The 20,917-nt window shown below is 39.3% G+C and overlaps 1 protein-coding gene across 4 annotated transcripts in view; it reads right to left on the bottom strand.

The window, feature by feature from the left end:
- The window catches only part of METTL25 (methyltransferase like 25), a 53,021-nt gene that overhangs the window by 28,046 nt on the left and 4,058 nt on the right, over positions 1-20,917 (bottom strand). For 2 of the 4 annotated variants that reach the window (XM_077338944.1, XM_077338945.1), the window contains exons 2-5: positions 19,141-19,305; positions 17,971-18,077; positions 9,579-10,217; positions 7,096-7,240 (exon numbers count right to left, since the gene is read on the bottom strand). In XM_077338944.1, coding sequence (XP_077195059.1) covers positions 7,096-7,240; positions 9,579-10,217; positions 17,971-18,077; positions 19,141-19,305 — 1,056 coding nt within the window. Of the gene's footprint in view, positions 1-7,095; positions 7,241-9,578; positions 10,218-17,970; positions 18,078-19,140; positions 19,306-20,516; positions 20,588-20,917 lie in introns of all 4 variants that reach the window. The other 2 variants (XM_077338946.1, XM_077338947.1) reach the window with 2 other exon arrangements.

Genomic DNA, 20,917 nt, shown 5'->3' with positions numbered 1-20,917 from the left:
TCTAGGATGACATGGTCACTCTCCCCGCCAAGGGTCCCCAACTCCTTCACCCTACCCACAAATCTTACATGTTGGTAAGTACTGAGTATTGCTTAGCCTCTTGTAGGTTCTTCCACCATTTGAGAAATGAAATTGTTGGCCAGAATTTCATTGAGAAATGAAATTGTTGCCCCCCCCCCTTTCTTCTTTGTACTAGTCTCTTCTTTCCTATGTAGGTTCACACAGTTCTGGTCAATGAAATCATCTCCTTCCTTGGTTTCATGCAGAGTTTTAATCCTCTCATTCAGGCCCCTAATATAGTCTCTTATAAAAACCTTATAAATTTACACTTGTGACAAGTATAGTCCATCTTGTCTTCAGGGAGGAAAACAAATATAATACACTTCTTGCAGGTGACTGGATACATTGAGAATACATTGTCTTCCAAATAGATTCCTCCACTCTAGAACCTTTACCTTTAAAGATAAAGATGTTAGGGTGATCTCCAAAGTGAAAAAAAAAGTTGCGTGTAGCAACTACCCTACCATGCATGTAGACCTCTGCAGGCCTCCACATCCTACATTATATTTTGAGATATATATTTTATCATCTTTGATAAAGTTTCAGACTGTATTACTAACATTTATAATGCTTTAACTTTGGGCAGTAGGGGTATTCTTAATTCGTTTGAAGACGTTCAGTCTTTGTCTATAATATTACTTAGTGCTAAAGACAGGTTTTGTGAAGCCCTGGCTTCATTTGCTTAAATAAAAGAGCAATAATTCATTCTGTTTGAAAGCATCATGAAATTGTATGTAGTTAAATAATAGGAAACATAATATGTGCAACTTGGGGGGAAAATATAGTTCAAATTTTTGTTAGGAAAAACAAACCAACAAAAAAGAAAGACAGATCTTTTTTACATTCTTTGAAGGTTCAAGGTGGCTTAAATTTTGTCAGAGGACTGTCTACCATATTTTATGTTCAATGTATAACAATATATAACCATATCAAACAAAAATAAATAGATTATGGAACTTTCTTCGCAAAATTGGTTTTTTCATTTTCAAAACTATCCAAATGTTACTTGAGCTTGCATCCTGATGACTGTTCTGTAACTTTAAAGTTCTATTGTGCACAAGTGTTTACAGTCCTTTTGTTCATACAAGTGAAATGAAAATTAAGAAAGAATCACAAATGTGTCAAGACTCCTTTCCTAAGCAGTTCTGGAAAGCAACAGACTACCTCAAGGAAAAAATAAAACTTGTGCCAAGCCTGCCAAAAACATATAACTGACGGAAGATCAGATACAGCTGTCAGTGTTAGGTAATTACCTTGGCCCTGCCAAGCATCAAAAAATCTCTGTATTAATCACACATTTATTGGCAGAGATCGCTATGGGATTCAGGCCAAAGATAAACAGTGAAGGGTAACTTATATCTCATTCACAGCTGAGTTCACAAGACTGGCACCAACAGTTTATCAGCTATTTAATTATAAAGATTACTACCTGGGAGGTAGCCACAAAACTGTGTTCAAATTTGGCTGGTTTATATTATATTGGTGATCAAACTCAAAAAGAAAATCCATAATGGAGAATAACTCTTATCACCTAAGTTTTTAACACTTTCTTACATGTGGACTTTACATAAATATTTCTCTAGCAATGCAGGGGCACCTAGAGAAGTAACATTTCCAGAATTTTTTCCTAGGAAAAAAATGGAATAGGGGTGAAATGCCTTCTTTTATAAAAAGATTTGTTGATCTATCCGTGGCACATGAAACTCATCAAAATGAAGCTAGAATACTCAACATTAGCCACCTACTTCAGGATGGTCATAGTACTACTAAATATGAAGGGAATCATAACATCCTGGCCTATAAAACCAGACTCTTATTTTATTGTGCTACTTCAGACCAAGACTCATTTGAATCTGTCCTGGCCTATGCAACTGTAAACCCCTTTCCCAATTTTTTGCACAGACAGTGATGCCTATGAAAAGCACAACTCATCAAAAAATAAACCTGGACATCCAGTTCACTATGATGATTGTTTTAGTGTGAAAATGAAGCAACTTGGAACATCCTGCCCCAGGTTAGCTGCACCAGCCTTCCAATGCTATTTGCAATGACAGCTAAGGTTTCCTCACAAGACACCAGCATGGGCAAGCAGCACAGACAAGGAGGGTGGGGGAACATCCCCTCTGATAAAATATAGGGGTTTTTAATAGTTTCACTGACTTTTCTGAGCCTGTGTGGTAAAATGGTTAGACTGTCAGACTAAGGTTAAAGAGATTGGCCATGATGTGTTTTGGACACCACAGTTGAAGAGGGATGTAGACAAACTGGAGCATGTCCAGAGGAGGGCCACAAAAATGGTGAGGAGTTTGGAGACCAAGATTTATGAGGAAAGGTTGGGGGAGCTTGGTCTGTTTAGCCTGCAGAGACGACTGAGAGCTGGATCTGATAGCCAGAAAAATTTAAAGATTTTCATATGATTATGAATATGCTTAATTTGAAACTAATCTGATTTCAAACAGTAGTTTAAAAGAAATGAAAAACAATCACAAACATTTTACATTCATTTGGAAGTAAGGTCTAACTCTTCAGGGATGGACTGAACAGCCAGTCTCTCTTTGGTTTCAAGTCACTGTGAAGGCAAGGCTAAATGTGTCAGTGTCCTCATGACCCCCACAAGGATGATACCATTTCAAAGGTATTTAAAAACTCCCTTAACCCAGTGGTCCCCAACCTGCGGTCCGCGGCCCGGTGCCGGGCCGGGAAGGCCAGGGCGCCGGGCAGCGGTTCCCTCTTCCTGCAGTAAAAATCTTCCCCGGGCCGCAAGCTTGCGGCCCGGGAAGCTTCTAACTGTGGGAGGGGGGAGAGGGCATCACGCATGCGCGGCGCAGCCGCGCATGCGCATTGTGTGGGCGGGGCACTTGCCCCGCCAGTCCCCAGCCGGAAAAAGGTTGGGGACCACTGCCTTAACCCTCCCTCTGCAATTTTTCAAGTGATGAAATAGGGGCAGAACTGCTTGGTGTAGTGGTTAAGAACTGTGGCCTCTAAACTGAAGAACCAGGTTTGACTCCACATGCCTCCAGCTGGGAGACTTTGGGTCAGTCACAGTTCTCTCAGAGCTCTCTCAGCCGCATCTACCTCACAGGGTGGCTGTTGTAGAGAAGCAACTGTAAGCGACTTTGAGACTCCTTAGAAATGGGCTACAGAAAACCCAGCTCTTCTTATTCTTATGGGAGCTTCTTAACTTTTTTCAAGAGCCTTAGGAGCTACCCGTAACATAATAGTAGTTTCATGGGTCAGTAAAGTCACATAATTGTGCCTTGGCAAGTAAAACCAGTCTCACAGTGGCCGTTTGCACAAACATTACAACAGAGTTGAACAGGTATGAAAACCTTTCTTCTGTTGTTTTCCGAAAGGAAACACTCCTCTCCCAATTATAAATGGCCCTGCAAGGAAAAATATACTGTTACTTAAATGTTTTTCATGGAAGAGGCAACTGGGAACTTTGATGTGGGGTGTATGTGTGTGTGAGAGAAAGAATCAATAACAAACTTCATTTCTGTCCACACATGAGGGGATAAGAGAAGTGGATGAGAAAGTGTGCCGGGGCTGTTTTCCCACCCAGTGCCAAAGTGCCTCTTTTTCCTTCACATTTAAGGGGAAGAAAGGAAGTTGCAGTGGTAACTTTATAGTGAAGAATAAGATAATGATTACTGCAGAACCAGACAAGGGGTAGAGAGCTATTTTGAACTGCTCGGAGAGTGACGGTCACTCTTAAGTGACCACATATAACTAAGGCCATGAGCAATTTGGGAGATAGGAAAGAATTTTTTAAAAATCCTTTTTATTTTTACTTCTTCTGAAAACTCCTCCCACAAGCTGAGACAGGTGTGTTATCTAGAGTTCCAGAATTCCAAGCATGCAAGAGCCATGAACCGGAAAATTCCCTCTAGGAAGTTGGGGGATATACTATGTTTTGTTTCAGGTTCTGAAACTACGAATTATTTTCCATTTGAATTTTCTTAATGCTTTATAAGAACAGTTTGTCTGACACAAGGACAATTGTTGCATTTTATATACCTGCACACAACAATCCATTGTTTATTTGAATGCCTTAATTAAACAACCTAAGGCCTGACATAAGATCATTTTCCAAACTATGTCCTTGTTATAAGATGAACTCTAAAGCAAATGAAACAGCTTTAAATTCATTTCAGCTGAAGGCCTCTCTCATATTGAACACTGTATTGATAGAACTGAAAGTGTGAAATGAACTGTATATTTGTTTTCATTTATATGAGAGGTCAATTATATAAGAGATCTTATTACTAACAACAAATGCAAATTACAACCAAGGAGCACTAAGCGCTGTTAAGCTTGGGTGAAAATCATTCTGAAATTATAGAAAAACTAATGAAATATATGCTACAATTTCTGTGTGCAGAGTTCTACAGAAGTGTGAGTGGTATATAACACTAAATTATCATGTTGGAAGGTAAAATAACTAAAAGTTGTATTAACACAAGGATTTGTATACACAAACATATATGTCTTCTTACTGCTTCTGTACAATTTACCTATTTAAAAGCTACATAACAATATAAAAGCAACTGTCTTAATACCTTCAGAATATATACGGCACCTGCACTGGCATATTTCAGTCCTTTTTGTTTTTCTAAAAATGGAGCAACAGATAGACAGAGATAGGCATAGATGTTTCTCCTGATGAATTATTACAGTGGCAAGGTAATAGTGTTCCACTGATTCAAACTGGAATATTTCTTCAGCTGTTAATAGTTTTCTACACTTCTCTCGAATAATGACGGATTGCACCTATAGAAGCAGTACTTCTGAAAAGTTAGTATGCAAGAGTGACAGTAGAGTGTTTCTGTTTGTTTGTGCTTTTCCAAGCCGCCTTAGCTACAAAAAGATACTTTCAGGGAAAGAACCAGTGAAAGTTTGAATGGTACTATGGAACAGTAGAACAGAAATGGGATACCCATCCAAAGCTTCACTAAATTTGGTCCTTCTGTCTAGGGGAAGATAGAAAATGCACATTTACAAGACACTGGATCTTATTTATCTTTAAATTTATACCCCTCCTCTTGTGACAATATTGCCTCGAGGCAGCTTACAGAATAAAACCATAAAACAGTATATCCCATAAAACCCCATTAAAACAACATTAATCACAATATCCCACAGTTATCCAATGGCAGTAAAAGGTAATCTCCCCAATCCAGTTCGGCTGATTCCAACCAAGGACCAATGTCCTGATCTTAATTATAACCCTGGGATGCTCAGATAAGGCGGGAGCCCCAGACCAAAGCTCCGGTCAACCTCCCGCAGCCTCAACCAAATGCCTGGTCTTGAATGATCATTTGAAATGTTTCATATTGTTTCACACAATAATCCAGATGTCTTCAAAACATATATTTGTTTACAATGCTGTTGTATTCTCTGAACATTTTGAAAACCAATCCAGCATCCGTCCTTGAACATGTACTGATCAAACTAATGACACAAATGTTTAATGTGCATATGTTGCCTATTTATGCATTACCAACATATATATCAGCATGAAGCCACTTGAATATAATTGCAAGTTACATAAATATAACTTCAGGTGCACACAAAAGCTTATAATTTGAATAAAACTTTTTGGGTCTTAAAGATGCCATTGGACTCAACCTTTGTTCATAAATATAACTGTTTGACATATATATTTTAATAAGAAATCCCTAATGACATTTCAGTGAATTAGAAAGCCAGAACTCAAATTATATTTCCTTTTATCCAATGGAAACTAAATGTCAATGAGTTTCTAGAATTGGGTTTATGGATTTCTTCAAGATACAATAAGGGAGCAATCCAAAGCAGGTATCCTCAAAAGTATGTTGCACTGAATTCAATAGATTTACTCCCAGGAAAATGTCCATAGGATTGCAGCAAAAACCCCCACAACTTTTCATTTTTTTTCAGTGAAGAAACACTTGTTTTTTTGTGTATCTTAGGCAAAATGCATACAGATTAAAACCAGAACTCTGAATTTCTTCTGAACAGTTTCTGCAACAAAAACCCTCTTTATTTTGAACTGGTCACTTAGCAGGGATATTGTCAGGCAGCCACAAAACTGTCAGTGAAATTTAATAAGATAATGGTTTTTAAATATTGCAGAATATATGTTGGTTAAAAACATCTGTTATTTTCTTTACAGCCATGTGTCAACTATCTCAGAAACTGAATCGAACACAGCAAAACATGTCCCATGCTGTAAAGACAGTATGGAAATCAAATCAACTGCTTTGATCTTTTGTTTGGAGCATTCATGAGTTGCCATGGTATCAAAGGGACTGGTTTTTATACAAAAGCTAAGGGAGACAGAAGAAGGACTTTCATTGCTCAGGGAGGACAAACATACAAAACTCTAGTTTTTAGTCATACAGTACTGAGATTTAATATATATATATACAATGTATTTTTTGTAACTACATATGAACAATCTTTTTACATTATCTGAAACATTAATGTTTGCTCTCCTATTATAACATTTAAACTGATGTACATATATTTATGATGGCCTGGTGCTAAACCACTATAAGTAATATGCAGATTCCAGCCATAATCGTCTATCTAGTGCTAGCCTCAAAAGATCCCTCTCTAAATAAAAGTAGCCGGTTTCTAAAGAAACCTCTGTGCAATCCCAAAATGTTCTCAAAGACGTACATTCTCATTTAACTGCATCATAAATTAGCATTATGCTGTTATATGTACATTGCCAAGGGCAAATTCTGATATAAATTTTATAAGGCTGAAAATATAATAATGAACAAAACACGTATTTCTAACTGAAGCAGAGTGAAACCAGCTGTTTCTATAACCACATGAAAGCATTCTCATTCATAGGCCTACAATCAGTACAGATATGGAAAGGAGCGACAGAACAGGAAAGCCACAGGGCATTCAGAAGAAAATCTTCAACAAAATGTAATTAAAACCAGCAAGGAATTATTCCATGAAAATAATAAAAGCTATTTGTTAAATAATTTTTTTAATCACACTGGCTACTTGTCTGGAATAGAAGAAAAATAGTTGTACCTTTCTCAGTTTCATGTTCCTCTGACAGTAGATGGTAGCAGCAGCCCACACTGCAAACTGCCTTAATCTCAGGTTTAGCAGTAAAAATTCGGAGAGTGCTTGGCGCAAGATCACCACATGTGTGCAGGCCCACCATTACACAGTCCTAAGGACAGGAAGACCCCCCCCCCACAACAGAATTTAGAACTAAGTAAGGCACATGATACACCAAATGCAAGTAGTGTGTCCTCATCACTTGACTTTTTCCTTCACCTCACTCCTCATAAATCACAATAAAACCAGAGTCCAGTAGCACCTTTAAGACCAACCATGATTTATTCAAGGCTTGAGCTTTCGAGTGCAAGCATTCTTCCTCAGACTAATAAATCAATAAGAATTAAAGTCACTTTGGATTAAGTAGGAAGGGGTGAAGAAATATGCACAATGGCGACAGTGATGAAGAAGGGTGGGAATGCTCCACCTTCATATTATTTCTTAAAGTGAACTTCCAGCAAAACAAGTCGCTAGCTAGGGCTGTAGGACAAAACAATCCAAATCAGTAAATGCCAGTATGTGATACATTCCCGGGGGGGGGGGGGGATCACAAACTTCTCATTCTTTTTAAAAGTTTGGGATTCAAAGATTTACAGCTTCTTACATTTATTTTGGATTATAGTGAAACTACAACAAATGCAGATTTGTACAGGAGTATAAACATAAACTAAAGACAATAAAGGGAGAGTGGAAAAACTTTTGCCAGGAGGAGCCTGAAAATAGGAAGGGGCAGTGTCTATTGTGATAAGATTTCCCTGCCCTGCAAGTTTTGCAGGCTAGAGAAACATTTGCTGGATAGATAGTGGGTCTGGTGGAGAAGGAAGAGAGGACAAGCTAGGTTTTTAGCTGGAGGTCTTTGCCTAGTGGTATCTGGCTCGTTTAACAAGGGGGTAATCTTCCCCAATATCAAATTACTTGTGGAAGCCAGGACTGTGAACTGGACCATTCAAAAAATGGATCCAACACTTTGTGGTACAGCAGCAACTCAAAAACCTGTATCTGAGACATGGGTTTTTATACTGAAACAAAATAAAACCACTATCATACAGTAGACCACAAAAATTATGCACCCACTGTCATCACAGCATCATGGAGCAAAGCACAGATCCTGATGGATACTCAGGGTTTTTACATAGGGTCACCTCAACATCACCATCAAATCACTTATCATGCCCATGGCCACAGCTTGCACCAGAAAAATCAGGGATCCACACCTTAGTAGGAACACCATGGAGCAAAAACAAGGCTCCAAAGCACAGATTATGATGAATCCTCAGGGATTTTGCATTGGGTCAGCCCAACAGCACCATCAAATCACATATCATGTCCAGGTCCATTGCCTGAACCATAACAATCAATGGATCCACATAGGTTAAAAAACATTAGGGCATCGGATATTCTCTGGAAAAGTACTGCCTTTACCACTGCACAAATGGGAGTTAGGGATCAATGTGAAATTCATTTGAGAGAGGGCTGAAGAGAATAGGTGCCACTGTTAAGACTGCTGTTCTGTATAACCACCCACCATATTTCCAGTGGGAAGAGCAATGTAGACGGACTTGGGAGGAACATTAAAAGATAAAGCCACTGGTCCATCTATTCTGGCATCCTCTCTCATACAGTGGCCAACAATTTGCACTGAATTGTCCAAAAATATACAATAGCTATATGTCGTTATTTATAGTCCATGAGGCTCCTGGAAGATTACCCTGTGTAAGGTCATACAATCAATAGGACAGGGCATCTGATAAACCAGAAGTCCCCAACGTGGTGCTGTGAGCGGTAAGGAGGAATGTCTGCCTCTTGAGAACACAGTAACCCAACACCAGGGGAAGGCCACTACTGGTCCTCAGTGATGACCCGGGAGGCAGGTGGTATCAGGCAAATTCTTGAGGAAGACTTGGCCGAGGTCATGGTGAAGTCATACCTACCTGAGCCCCCAACTCAAATCCCCTAGAGTACTGGACACTCAAGAATGCCACGTGGCCTGATCTCTCAAATTGTGCCATGAATCAACTGTCCTGCCCCACCACCAGTGTGCAGAGCAAACAGATGTTGTCTCACATGGGAGATATCATCAGCCCACGCTGCTCCTGCCTGGACCTGTGATGTGAGTAGGTGGATGGGTGCCCCTTCTAGGGATGCCCCTTCTAGAGGCGAAGGGGTGAGGGGTGGCCCACAATTAGAACTCATGTTCTGATGCACTCAGGAGGCTCTACAGTGAATGTCACATATTTAGTACATTGGGAGACAGCCTATCACATAACAAACCCAATAAACTGAACCGATCCACGAACACAATGGGGTTCATGTAAGTTCAGGGTTCGAGGTTTATGACACCCCCCAACACATGAACCCACATAAACCTCCATTTTTTCAGGTTCATGCCCACCTTTAATTTCAAGCATCAAGTTTTAGTAAATACAAACTAGGATAACAAATGCAATAACCTCCAGATCTGCAATGATATCACTTAGCTCTGTTTCCGCAGTGATATAGGATGTTAATGGAGAATATATATTAGCTTCCTTTGACCTGCTTGCTTTGGCTTTAAGAGATGCCATCTTCCTTCGTTCTTTCTCCTCTTCACAGAGCTCCCTGTATTTACTTTTGGGTGAATTGTCTGTTTCCACAGCATCAGCAGGCAAAATATTTAGAAACGCATTTTCTGAAAGGTTGTTCTCATTGACTTGCAGCTGAGCCCCAGAGGAAAGTTCATATTGCTTGCTAGTAATAGACATATTGGAGTCTGTGAAAATATCAGCTGTTTCAAAAACAACAAAATCTGTAGTAGCCACCTGTGCCTGACTTTGGAGACTGTTATTAGTACTTAAGAGCTGTTCACTGATATTTGCTTTACATTTCTCTTTATCTTGTTCTGGTCTCTTTTTTTTCTTTTCGAACACTTGGCCTCTGACATTTGCTCTTGCCTGATTTTGATAGGCTCTCCAGTGTTTCTTCAATTTCCTGTTCCTTTCATTAGCTCCGTGAGTATTTGTATTTGAAGAATCAATTCCATAAACCTTCAGATTATATTGCATTGACAAGAAGGAACTCAGGTAGCCTTTTCCAGAGCCCAGGTCAATCACCTAGAATGTGGATAAAAAGAATAAAAAAGTAGCAAATATTCTTATTTAGAAAATAGATTCAAGAATATTTTGATAAAATAATGCAACTTTTAAAATAACACAGATTATGGCTTTCTGAATAAAGTGCATGTTATATCAAAACCAAGCCCCTCATAGATTATATACTCACAGTGATTATATACTCACTGTGACGTCTTCTGCATGACCGATTAGGCTGTGATCACTGCTTGTTTGCGTGTGGGTCTAATTTATTTATTTGTTTGTTTATTTATTAGATTTATTCCTCACCTCTCCCTGGAGGCCCAAGGCAAGTTACAGACATAAACCCCCAATAAAAACATACAATAAAACATATAAAACATATCATACATAAATCCCCAGAGAATAGAACAAGATGTGGTAAAAAACTCAGGTCGTATCTAATCTATGCCTTAGTAGCCCACTCGAGGGGGAGAGAGGACAGGGGGTGCCAGATGGAGTACACTACTGCCACTGTAAGGGGGGCCAGATCTTCCATGCGGCCCAGCCTCACCCCACGACCTGGTGGAAGAGCTCTGTTTTGCAGGCCCTGCAGAACGCTGAGAGCTCCCGCAAGGCCTGCAGCTCCTCTGGGAGCTCATTCCACCAGGTTGGGGCCAGGACCGAAAAGGCCCTGGCCCTGATCGTGGCCAGGCGTGCTTCTCTGGGGCCGGGGATGACCAATAAGTTTGTACCCACAGAGCATAAGGCCTTGCGGGGGGCTTAGGGCGGTCCCTCAGATACGCCAGGCCCAGACCTCATAAGGCCTTGAAGGTCAAAACCAGAACCTTGAACTGGATCCGGAAAATAACCGGCAACCAGTGCAGCTGCCTGAGCACAGGCTGGATATGGGCACTCCAAGATGTACCAGTGAGGACCCTAGCAGCTGCATTCTGTACCAGTTGATGCTTCCTGATCAAGCGCAGGGGCAGGCCAGCGTAGAGCGAATTACAGAAATCTATTCTGGAGGTGACTGTCCCATGGATCACTGTGGCCAGGTGTTCGGATCACAGGTATGGCGCTAGTAGCTGAGCTTGGCACAGATGGAAAAAAGCCTGGCTGGCTACCTTCTTGACCTGAGCCTCGAGTGTTAAGGAGGCATCAATAGTCACCCCAAAATTCCTGGCCTGAGGCGCGATTTTAAGTTGCGTCCCTGCCAGGGAGGGTAAGCGCGCTTCCTCTCCTGCTCCCCTGTGGCCAAACCACAGGACCTCCGTCTTGGAGGTGTTGAGTTTCAGGCGACTCTGCTGAATTCCCACTTCCACATGGAATCCGGCCCTATCTGGGGTGGTCCCAAGCTGTGCTATATGTGCTATAAATAGCTATATAGAGAGCTATATATAATGTGCCATATATATTCTTTTATTATTATTCTGTGTTTCTTTGACAATGAGTCCCCCCCCCCCCACACACACACTTCTCACAGCAGTGAATGGGGTAGTGAGGGAACATCTGAGCCTTGGACCCACTTCTAGTCTCACCCCAGACTGAATCCAAGGAGTGTCCTGTTTCCTGAACCGCCTCTTTGGTAGTATCAAATGAAGCAGTATCCTAAGTTAATACATTCAAGTTTATTAGCTGTCATAGGATGCTGGTCAGGATGGACTGCATGTCTGTTTTATTATTCTATTTATAGCCATCCCAGTATGTTACTCTTCTGTAAGGGAAATTACTGACAGATTATATTGTGGCTTTCATGTGCATTTATATCATTTGGAATTTCTGGTGGCATCTTACATGCTTTGAAGATTAATTAATAACATGGTGTGCAATTTGGCCTAGATGTCATGTTGTCCTTTCCAATCTCCCAAGATAGCTAACTTTCATCTAATGCATTTAAAATTATTGTAGTTCTGGAGATCGGTTTAACCTTATTGTTTATATATGAAAAATATGAAAGAAAACATCATTAAGTATACTAATACTATATGATCCATACTTTTATTTTATTATGATTACAGTGCTTATAGCTGTTAATTTCAGTATGAAGGACAAAGCTAGTCTGAGAGGCCTTAAAGATGAAAATGGTTTGGTTCAAATGTTAATACCAAACATTATCTATAACCCATTTTTCGCACTGACATTCAATTTCAAAATATACATTTTTTTAAAATGACAGTATACAAGGTGAGACACAATTTAATAGTTTTGGGTATGAAAATGTCAAGTCAAGTTGATTGCATTAGCTCACAGCCATAGCAAATCACATTTTAAAACCGTAGTGCAACATAACATAAAATAATCACAGGATACATTAAATCTCATAAAATATTGTCTGACAACCTGTTAAGTTATGGTTAAATGTTCAGTTCATCAATGGTTAAATGTTTTAAAATGTTGTAATGTTACTGAAGAGCCTCTTGTGGCGCAGAGTGGTAAGGCAGCAGACAGGCAGTCTGAAAGCTATGCCCATGAGGCTGGGAGTTCAATCCCAGCAGCTGGCTCAAGGTTGACTCAGCCTTTCATCCTTCCGAGGTTGGTAAAATGAGTACCCAGCTTGCTGGGGGGGGGGGGTAAACGGTAATGACTGGGGAAGGCACTGGCAAACCACCCCGTATTGAGTCTGCCATGAAAACGCTGGAGGGCGTCATTCCAAGGGTCAGGCATGACTTGATGCTTGCACAAGGGATACCTTTACCTTTTTAAACTAGAAGATTTATTTATTTATCATACTTATGTTTAATGGAGAAGGAGAAAGTTGCCTATAAAGGGAGGCTTCTCTTAAGGTACTTAATGATACAGCATCAACTTGAGCACTTATATCCAACCCCCCCCCCAAGAAAAAACCCTAGCCACCTTAGATATTCTTCTGAGAAATGGGGTATGAACACATAATACATATCTGATACGAGAAAAGACACAATATGCACATATATATAAATAACACATTCCGCATCCCTCTCAGCTACAAGATAAAAGGTAAAGGTATCCCCTGTGCAAGCACCGAGTCATGTCTGACCCTTGGGGTGACGCCCTCCAGCGTTTTCTTGGCAGACTCAATACGGGGTGGTTTGCCAGTGCCTTCCCCAGTCATTACCGTTTACCCCCCAGCAAGCTGGGTACTCATTTCACCGACCTCGGAAGGATGGAAGGCTGAGTCAACCTTGAGCCGGCAATTCCTCACTTCTTCATTTTTCTGTTTATCTCTATTTTGGACAGTATTTGGCTAGGGGTATCAGCTACAAGATACCCCTAGCCAAATACTGTCCAAAATAGAGATAAACAGAAAAATGAAGAAGTGAGGAATTATTCCGAAGAAGTGACCAGAGACTCACAAAAGCTTTACCCTGTCACAAATTTTGTTAATCTTTAAGGTGCTACCAGATGCTTCCTCTTTTCTACTGTTACACAAAGACTAAAACAACTATCCATTTTGATCAAGTGAAAATGTGCCATCATCTATTAATAACATTTTATAATATCTCCATTCTTCCAGCCTCTTCACCATTGTGCTACTCTACTAAGAAAAGGCTCCAAAAGCAAATTGTCTGTGCTTTCCTCTACTGACATCTAGTGGCTATGAACTTGCTAGCGCTACTTTGACAAACCATTTCTAGACCTTTTAAACAAGAGGAAAAAACATCCACACCATACATATGTAATGAATATTTGTGTTCCCTTCTGAAAAGAGCAGAGAAAGTTATGTTAAGCACATTGAAATAAAACATACTGGAAAAAGCTAATCCCTGTTGACATGCCACTGACTCAACTTGGAAGAGCAATGCCAAGTATAAACTATTAAAATGAAATTTCCAAGACATAATGAAAGCTTTATTGGGTTAAGTACTATGGCCAAACACTGCTTTTGTGAGCAACAAGACAAAAAACATAAATGCAACCAGGCTAAGCTTTTTAGTGACAATAAATCTTCAGTCCTAAAAACTACAACAGCCCTGCCTGTTCGACTGATATCAAATAATGTTTTTAAAAATTACTTTTGAAAAAAGGAATTTTTTGTTGAAATAATTTTCAACAAAACATAGTTTATTATGATAAACTGTAAGAATCTCTAGATTAGTCAGCAAGGTATACTTTCCAGCAGTAATATGCAAGGAATAAGGCTGAAGACTTTTGTCTCACATTCTGATTCAAGTAGCCTGGTAAGCATCCATATTTTAAAATTAAGGTTTATCTATTTATCTATACCGTTAGCTTTTAAAATTAAGTAGACCCTAGATACTTGCTCCAGGTTACAAAAGGCTTAATAATATAGTATAAATCAATGTTTGCTTTTGTGAGCAAACAATGCTTGGGTCTCTGAAACAAAGAAAAAAGAACAGGGAAAAGGTCTGCTGTTTCATCCCCTGCAGAGAAGAAAAGATTAACTGATGTTTCCTAAATTGGAATCAAGTTTTCCTAGTAGTGAAGAACATCACAATGCAAAAGCACTGAACTACTTATGACTGATCCAATCACTGAGGCAAGAAGATTCACAAAAGGACTTTTAAAAGTCATTTCAAGTGGTATTCTGAAGACTCGTGTACATGTTGCCCAAAGGGAAAATCCTACCATCATTTTGCAGTGATTTCTGTGTTATTTATGGTTATGGATGGAAGCAACATCTGCCCACACAGGTAATGTGGAATACATACTTACATACCATGCTACTGATACCCATCCTATTAGGGAAGCTGCATCTCAGCTTGCGATCCACCATAACCATGTGACAGGACGGTACATACGCTACTGAGAGTGAAACAGGAGAAATAATGGGATTCTGGCAGCCAAATCACTGTGAGCTAAAGAAATAAGCGAGTTTACAGATGGCTGCCACAGCTGAGAACCACAGCATGATTTTGACTTCTGGCAGGAGGCTGCACAAACTACTTTCCAATTCCACAATAGCTCAAAATGTAGTTCTCCTTGAAGAGGTTGGAACTGCAGTCCTTTTGGTAAGGAATCACTGGTAGAGGAATAGAGAGGAGGGAGGGGGAAGGAGGGCACATCCTAAAGAAGCATTATCGAAAGCTGATTTCACAAAGTGGTAGTGCTATTAAACAAGCCAGCATCTCTAGATTTGGACATCACAGCAAACCACAGTTAGTACTAAATATGCCTAGATGAAAACCGTGTTTTTGAGAACCTCGATATAATATTCACCAAGAAACCACAATGTGTTGAATAGGCCACACTGACATTATACTAAAGCAGAGTTTAATTTATAAAGTATGGTTTAAAGTTTTTGTTTTTATTTATTTGTTGTGATATATAATTGCAATCTATTTGTAAAATTCAAACTTGACCAATTTAGAATAATTCATAGTTCTTACAGTTGACTCTTCTTTATAACCTGCATATCAGCATATGTTGAATGGTATTATTATAATATTCTCCGTGTCTAATGTAAGAAATCTAAAATGTGGTCATTTCATTTAAAATGAAAGTGCCCAAAGGAACTGTAAATGTATTTCTTACAATTATGTCATCTACCTAATTTTAAGGGAATTGCATTAGAAATAAGAATACTGAATTTATGCTTGCTTGATTTTGTTATACGATGACTAACAGCAACACCAGACTAGTATTTTCTACCACCCATTATATATTATTAGGCACAAGGGTAAAACCAAAGACAATTTCAATCATCTGGTACACCACAGTCTCCTCAAAAAGATGGCTTTAGATGAGAAAAACAATATTACTCTACACGAATAAATGCCCATTTTATAAACCTAAAAGAACTATATAGACCTATGGTTCATTCCTAAGCGTAATGAAAACTGTTCAGGCATATGATAACTTATGCTTTGAAACACACCATTAAGAAAAAACATATGACTTCAGAAAATTACACAAAACCAGTTGTGATTTTATGGTGTATTGTGGGGTATTTACCGAACGTAGAGTAGTGAATCTTCACAGGAACTAGGAGAAACCATCCTGTGTCTTACAAATTATCCACAGACCCCATATGGATGATGTTGAACTACCTGAGTTTTCAGTATTCAGAGCGATTTACTTTCAAACAAGTATGCATAAAATTGTAACCTTAATCTTTAGTTAATGGCTGGTTTATTATTTTTGCACATGTACAAGGAAAGCCAAGGAGTGGTCTGACTCTTTTTGTCGAAGCAGACACAATTCTGTAGTGAAAAAAGCCATGGTGAATACATGATCACAGGTTGGAATTGTACTGTTACTTATAGAAGGCTCTATTTAGCCGCAAACCAATCTGCCGTTTGTTTTAGCACATGGTTAGGAAATATATCAATTTCCTTAATAATCTAAATCATAAATTAGGCCATTCTAGCATTCTAGTACTCATTTATGATTTAAGATACTCATTTATTTTAATTATTTATTTTAATTTTATTTTAATTTAATTTTAATTTTTACATGAAATAGCAGTTTTGAGAAAAAACATTCCAATTCAAGTTATGTAGGGATATGTTATCACAGAAATTAAAAACCCTAAGTCTTCCATATCGACAACCCAAGCAAAAATAATTTTCCGAATATCCTTGTCTTGCCTATAGAATTGTGACTGCCCATTTTATAAGTTTAATAACAGAATATTTTGTTTTTATTTATTGACATCATTTATATCCTGCTTTTCTCCTCCATAGACAACCCAAATGACTTACAGTATTTGTTGGCATATAAGACTACTTTTTCCCTCTTAAAAACATGCCTCCAAGTGGGGAGGGGGTCGTCCTATACGCCGGGTGCACTTCAGTTGGGATAGACATAGTTCCCCATAGTGGCCCATAGTACTGTAATGTAATGTAACAAACTCTATATTTAGAGTTGAAATGTTGGGGGTCGTCTTATACGCCGGCAAATACGGTACATAGTTCTCCTCTCCTTTACTGAATCCTCACAACAACTTCACAAGGTAGGTTAGACTGAGTCTGTGGCTGGTCCAAGGTCAACCAGCAGGTTTCAATGGCAGAGCAGGGCTTTGAACGTGTGTCTCTCAGTTCCTAGTCTAACACTCTAATCACTGTGCTGCTATGGCTCATGTATAGAATACAAATCACCATGAAATTCTGAGGAAACCGATATGAGAAAAAAATAAAGCCCACATATCACGACTGAACACATAGGTCCTAAATTTGCCCATTTAGATTTATGGTTTGACTTCTTTGTTGCAAGACAGAATCTTAAATATATTCAAGATTCTCAGAGATAAGGAGCAGAGACAAAGAAGAGGAACTGGAAGATACCAAAAGCTTGAAGAATCACAGTACTAGCTGTTCTAGACCAATGTGAATTACACTAGAATACTTGCTCAGACTCCTCCACTAAAGCAAAAATGGTATTTCCTATGCTGTCTCCTCTCTTCCTTCCAATATACTCAGGTTACTGATTAAACTCTAAAAGTCACTGCAGCCTCCAGCATAATAGCTGAATCACCATACTGTGCCTCAAGGTGCTATGATCGAAGGACAGAACATACAGATCAGAAGAAAGCAATAATGGTCTAACTAGATTTCCCTAGGGATTCAGGTCCTCAGTCACAGTATTCCAGAACGCATGCAGGCTCATGACTAAAACTGGAGCAATACTGAAGGCTACTCTAGTAGCCTGCCTTAGTTCTAAATTTGGTTCACTTGTAGTGTGTCCATGGATCTGACTCTGAAACTATTTAATCCTTCACCAAAGGTATTCTACGTAGCACTAGCTGATTGCAATAGGCAGCAGTTCATTCACGGGTCCTACCCTGTAGACAGACATGTATTTAACAAACAAGCATGCAGTATTAATTTTATGCCAATTCTTACCAAATTCTTACCTGATTTAAGCCATTATACTTTGCAATGCCATCCACCAGTGTGGACATCAACTGCACTTCATGTGACTTCTTATTATTCATGAAGTCATCTGTTTTCATTTCTACATCTGATCAAGGGGAAAACAGGTTTAGATTCCAAGTGCATGAACTTTAAAATTTCAGAACAAATACATCACCGGCTATCTGCCATTTCTCAAAATCTGATTTAGTGATTCCTCCCCCATAAAATATCCTTTTCCAAAAAACAAATCACATTCACACCAATTAACTATGAAATGATAAACAGGAACCAACCACTCAAGCCTATTGATCTTTCAAGCAGCCAGTGCTTTACAACTGGTAATCCAAAAGCAGCACCAACTTAATTTTTTAAGGAAAAGGATAGTTTTGAAAATGTAACCTAGATGTAGATGACATACTTCTATGTTTCTTTGGCTATTTCTAGCCAAACTCTTCAAAGTAATTACTCAGGAGTATTTCTCTTTTATTATAAGGAAAATCATGAAAAGAACACATGAAAGTTCTCAGCACAATATGCTTGAATGCTGTGACATACTTCATTGTGTACAAGATCTTTTAAAATGCTATTTGATAAAGCATTTTTTTGCTACGACTAACAGATGTGCCTATTTTCTGGAATACAGAATCAAAATCAAGGAAAGTTTGAAAACCACTCAACATATAAAGATCCTAGTGATCAAACTTCTAAAAGAGAGAGAGATAATAAGAGCCAATGTCTACAAAATTTCCTATGCAGATGACCCACGGGTGATTCCATGTTCATCTATTTAATCCAATGGGACTCTTCCACAAATTGGAAGGAAATGTAAGGCAATGAAGTTGAAATTTCAGGAAAGCAAACAGGAAAAGTATGAACTGGAAGACTAACCATACAACAAGGATGCAAAATCCAGATGTCCAGGAGTCAATAGCACCGGACATACTGAACATGGTCACTAAACCAGGTTTGCTTCAGAGTTTAGGGAGCAGGTGTTTCCTCCTACCTGGCTCATAAGTTTTCCAAATATTTTTGTACCCTGCATAGAAATTGCTTGGGGATGAAGTAACAATACTTAAAAATATAAGCCAACATAAACAGTGGAATATGACTCATTATTATGCAAAGCACTAAATACTTTAGACTGTGGCATAAATTAAATTATTATTTACCAGATTTTGGCTGCTGTTGTCTGTTCAATGCTTTAAGCATGTCTTCTAAAGAAGTACACACTCCAAGATTTGGCATGGAGTAGTACTTGGCGGCCAGAGCAAAAGCACGCACATTGACCAACTTCTGAGAATTTTCACAGAAAATGTTGGAAAAATCACAACCATCTGTAAGGAAAGAAGGGGGAAAGTTATTTATTAATACCAACAAGAATGTGACACAATTCAAGAGAATGATCAGTATATGGAAATATACACGGGAAAATTTCTGTTTTCATTAACTGATCTTACATGGCTTCATATTGTAATTTTAATAACAGAATCTTCACAATAAGCTAGGTCAAATATCCCTGAAAGATGTATTGAGAAACAGAAGAAATAGCTGCAATTACTTATTTAAATCCTCTGTATGCTGCCTTTCCATCCAAATAGGACCCCCAAAGCAGCAAACCTCAAATATTTAAAACAATTCAGCATTAAAAAGCATTTAAAATAAAGTATATATACATACAACACAAAAAACATGTTAACTATGGATAGTATGGGTGTGTGGAACCTACTTTTCCTATTCAATATATAACAAACAGATGATTGTCAAATGTGCAGTCAACAGGACAGCAAAACAGAGCAACAGAGAAAAGTTAAGAGCCACTGCTCACTTGGGGTACTTCCTGCATATGTATTCATCTTGTTCCTAAACTTTTATCACAGAGAGGGCAAGGTGAAAAACATTCTACGTCGGATACTGTACTACTCAGTTGTAGAGCTAAATAATTAGTTCCTAAAGTAACTTTAGGTAACCTAAAGTAACTTTAGGAACCTCTCCCTGTCATCCATAGAGTTCCCAGAGGCAATGAAGTGGTTCGCCTTTTACTTAAAAAAAAAAAAAAAGAAACATTGCTTGATCCGCAGGACCCAGCCAACTAATGCCCAGTCACTCATCTTGCGTTCCTGGGCAAGATGGTTGAAAAGGCCGCTGCATTCTTGGAGAAACTTCAGCATTCGACCCATATCAGTCTGGCTTCCATCCTGGCCATGGGGTAGAGACAGTATTGATTGCCTTCACAGATGATATCCGGTGCCAACTGGATTGGGGCAGCTTGGCCATCCTGTCAGCCGCATTTGATGTGGTCAACCACAAGTTGTTGGCATGCTGGCCCGGCTGGTGTGGCGCTTTAGGTTGGGCAGTAACCAATATGTGGATGACACCCATCTCTATCTCCTAATGTACGGCTGAATGGACTCTCCTCCAGAAACATTTGCCAGATGTTTGGAAGCCATGGCTGGATGGTTGGAGTTGAGCTGCCTGAAACTCAACCCCTCCAAGATGGAGGTCCTGTGGTTGGGCAGGAGGGAGGCAGACCAGGAAGAGCACTTACCCAGCCTAGCTCGGATGCAACTTGATATTGCATTGTCCACATGGAATCAGGGTGTGATCTTGGATGCCTCCCTATCAATAGAGGGAGATTATGAAAGTAGCCGGACAGGTGTTTTTCCATCTACACCAAGTGAAGCTACTAGCACTCTACCTGTCCTCTGAGCACCTAGCCACAGTGATCCATGCAACTGTCACCTCCAGGCTTGATTTCTGTAACTCATACTATGCAGGCCTACCTTTGTTGTTGCCCTGGAAATTACAGCTTGTGCAAATTGCAGCTGCTAGTATCCTCACTGGAACACCCTAGAGTAGGGGTAGTCAACCTGTGGTCCTCCAGATGTTCATGAACTACAATTCCCATGAGCCCCTGCCAGCAAATGCTGGCAGGGGGCTCATGGAAAT

Source organism: Paroedura picta, chromosome 5 (assembly GCF_049243985.1).
Source record: "Paroedura picta isolate Pp20150507F chromosome 5, Ppicta_v3.0, whole genome shotgun sequence".
Lineage (NCBI taxonomy): Eukaryota > Metazoa > Chordata > Lepidosauria > Squamata > Gekkonidae > Paroedura > Paroedura picta.
The sequence above is the reverse complement of the archived record's forward strand: the minus strand, read 5'-3'. Positions and strand labels throughout refer to the sequence as shown.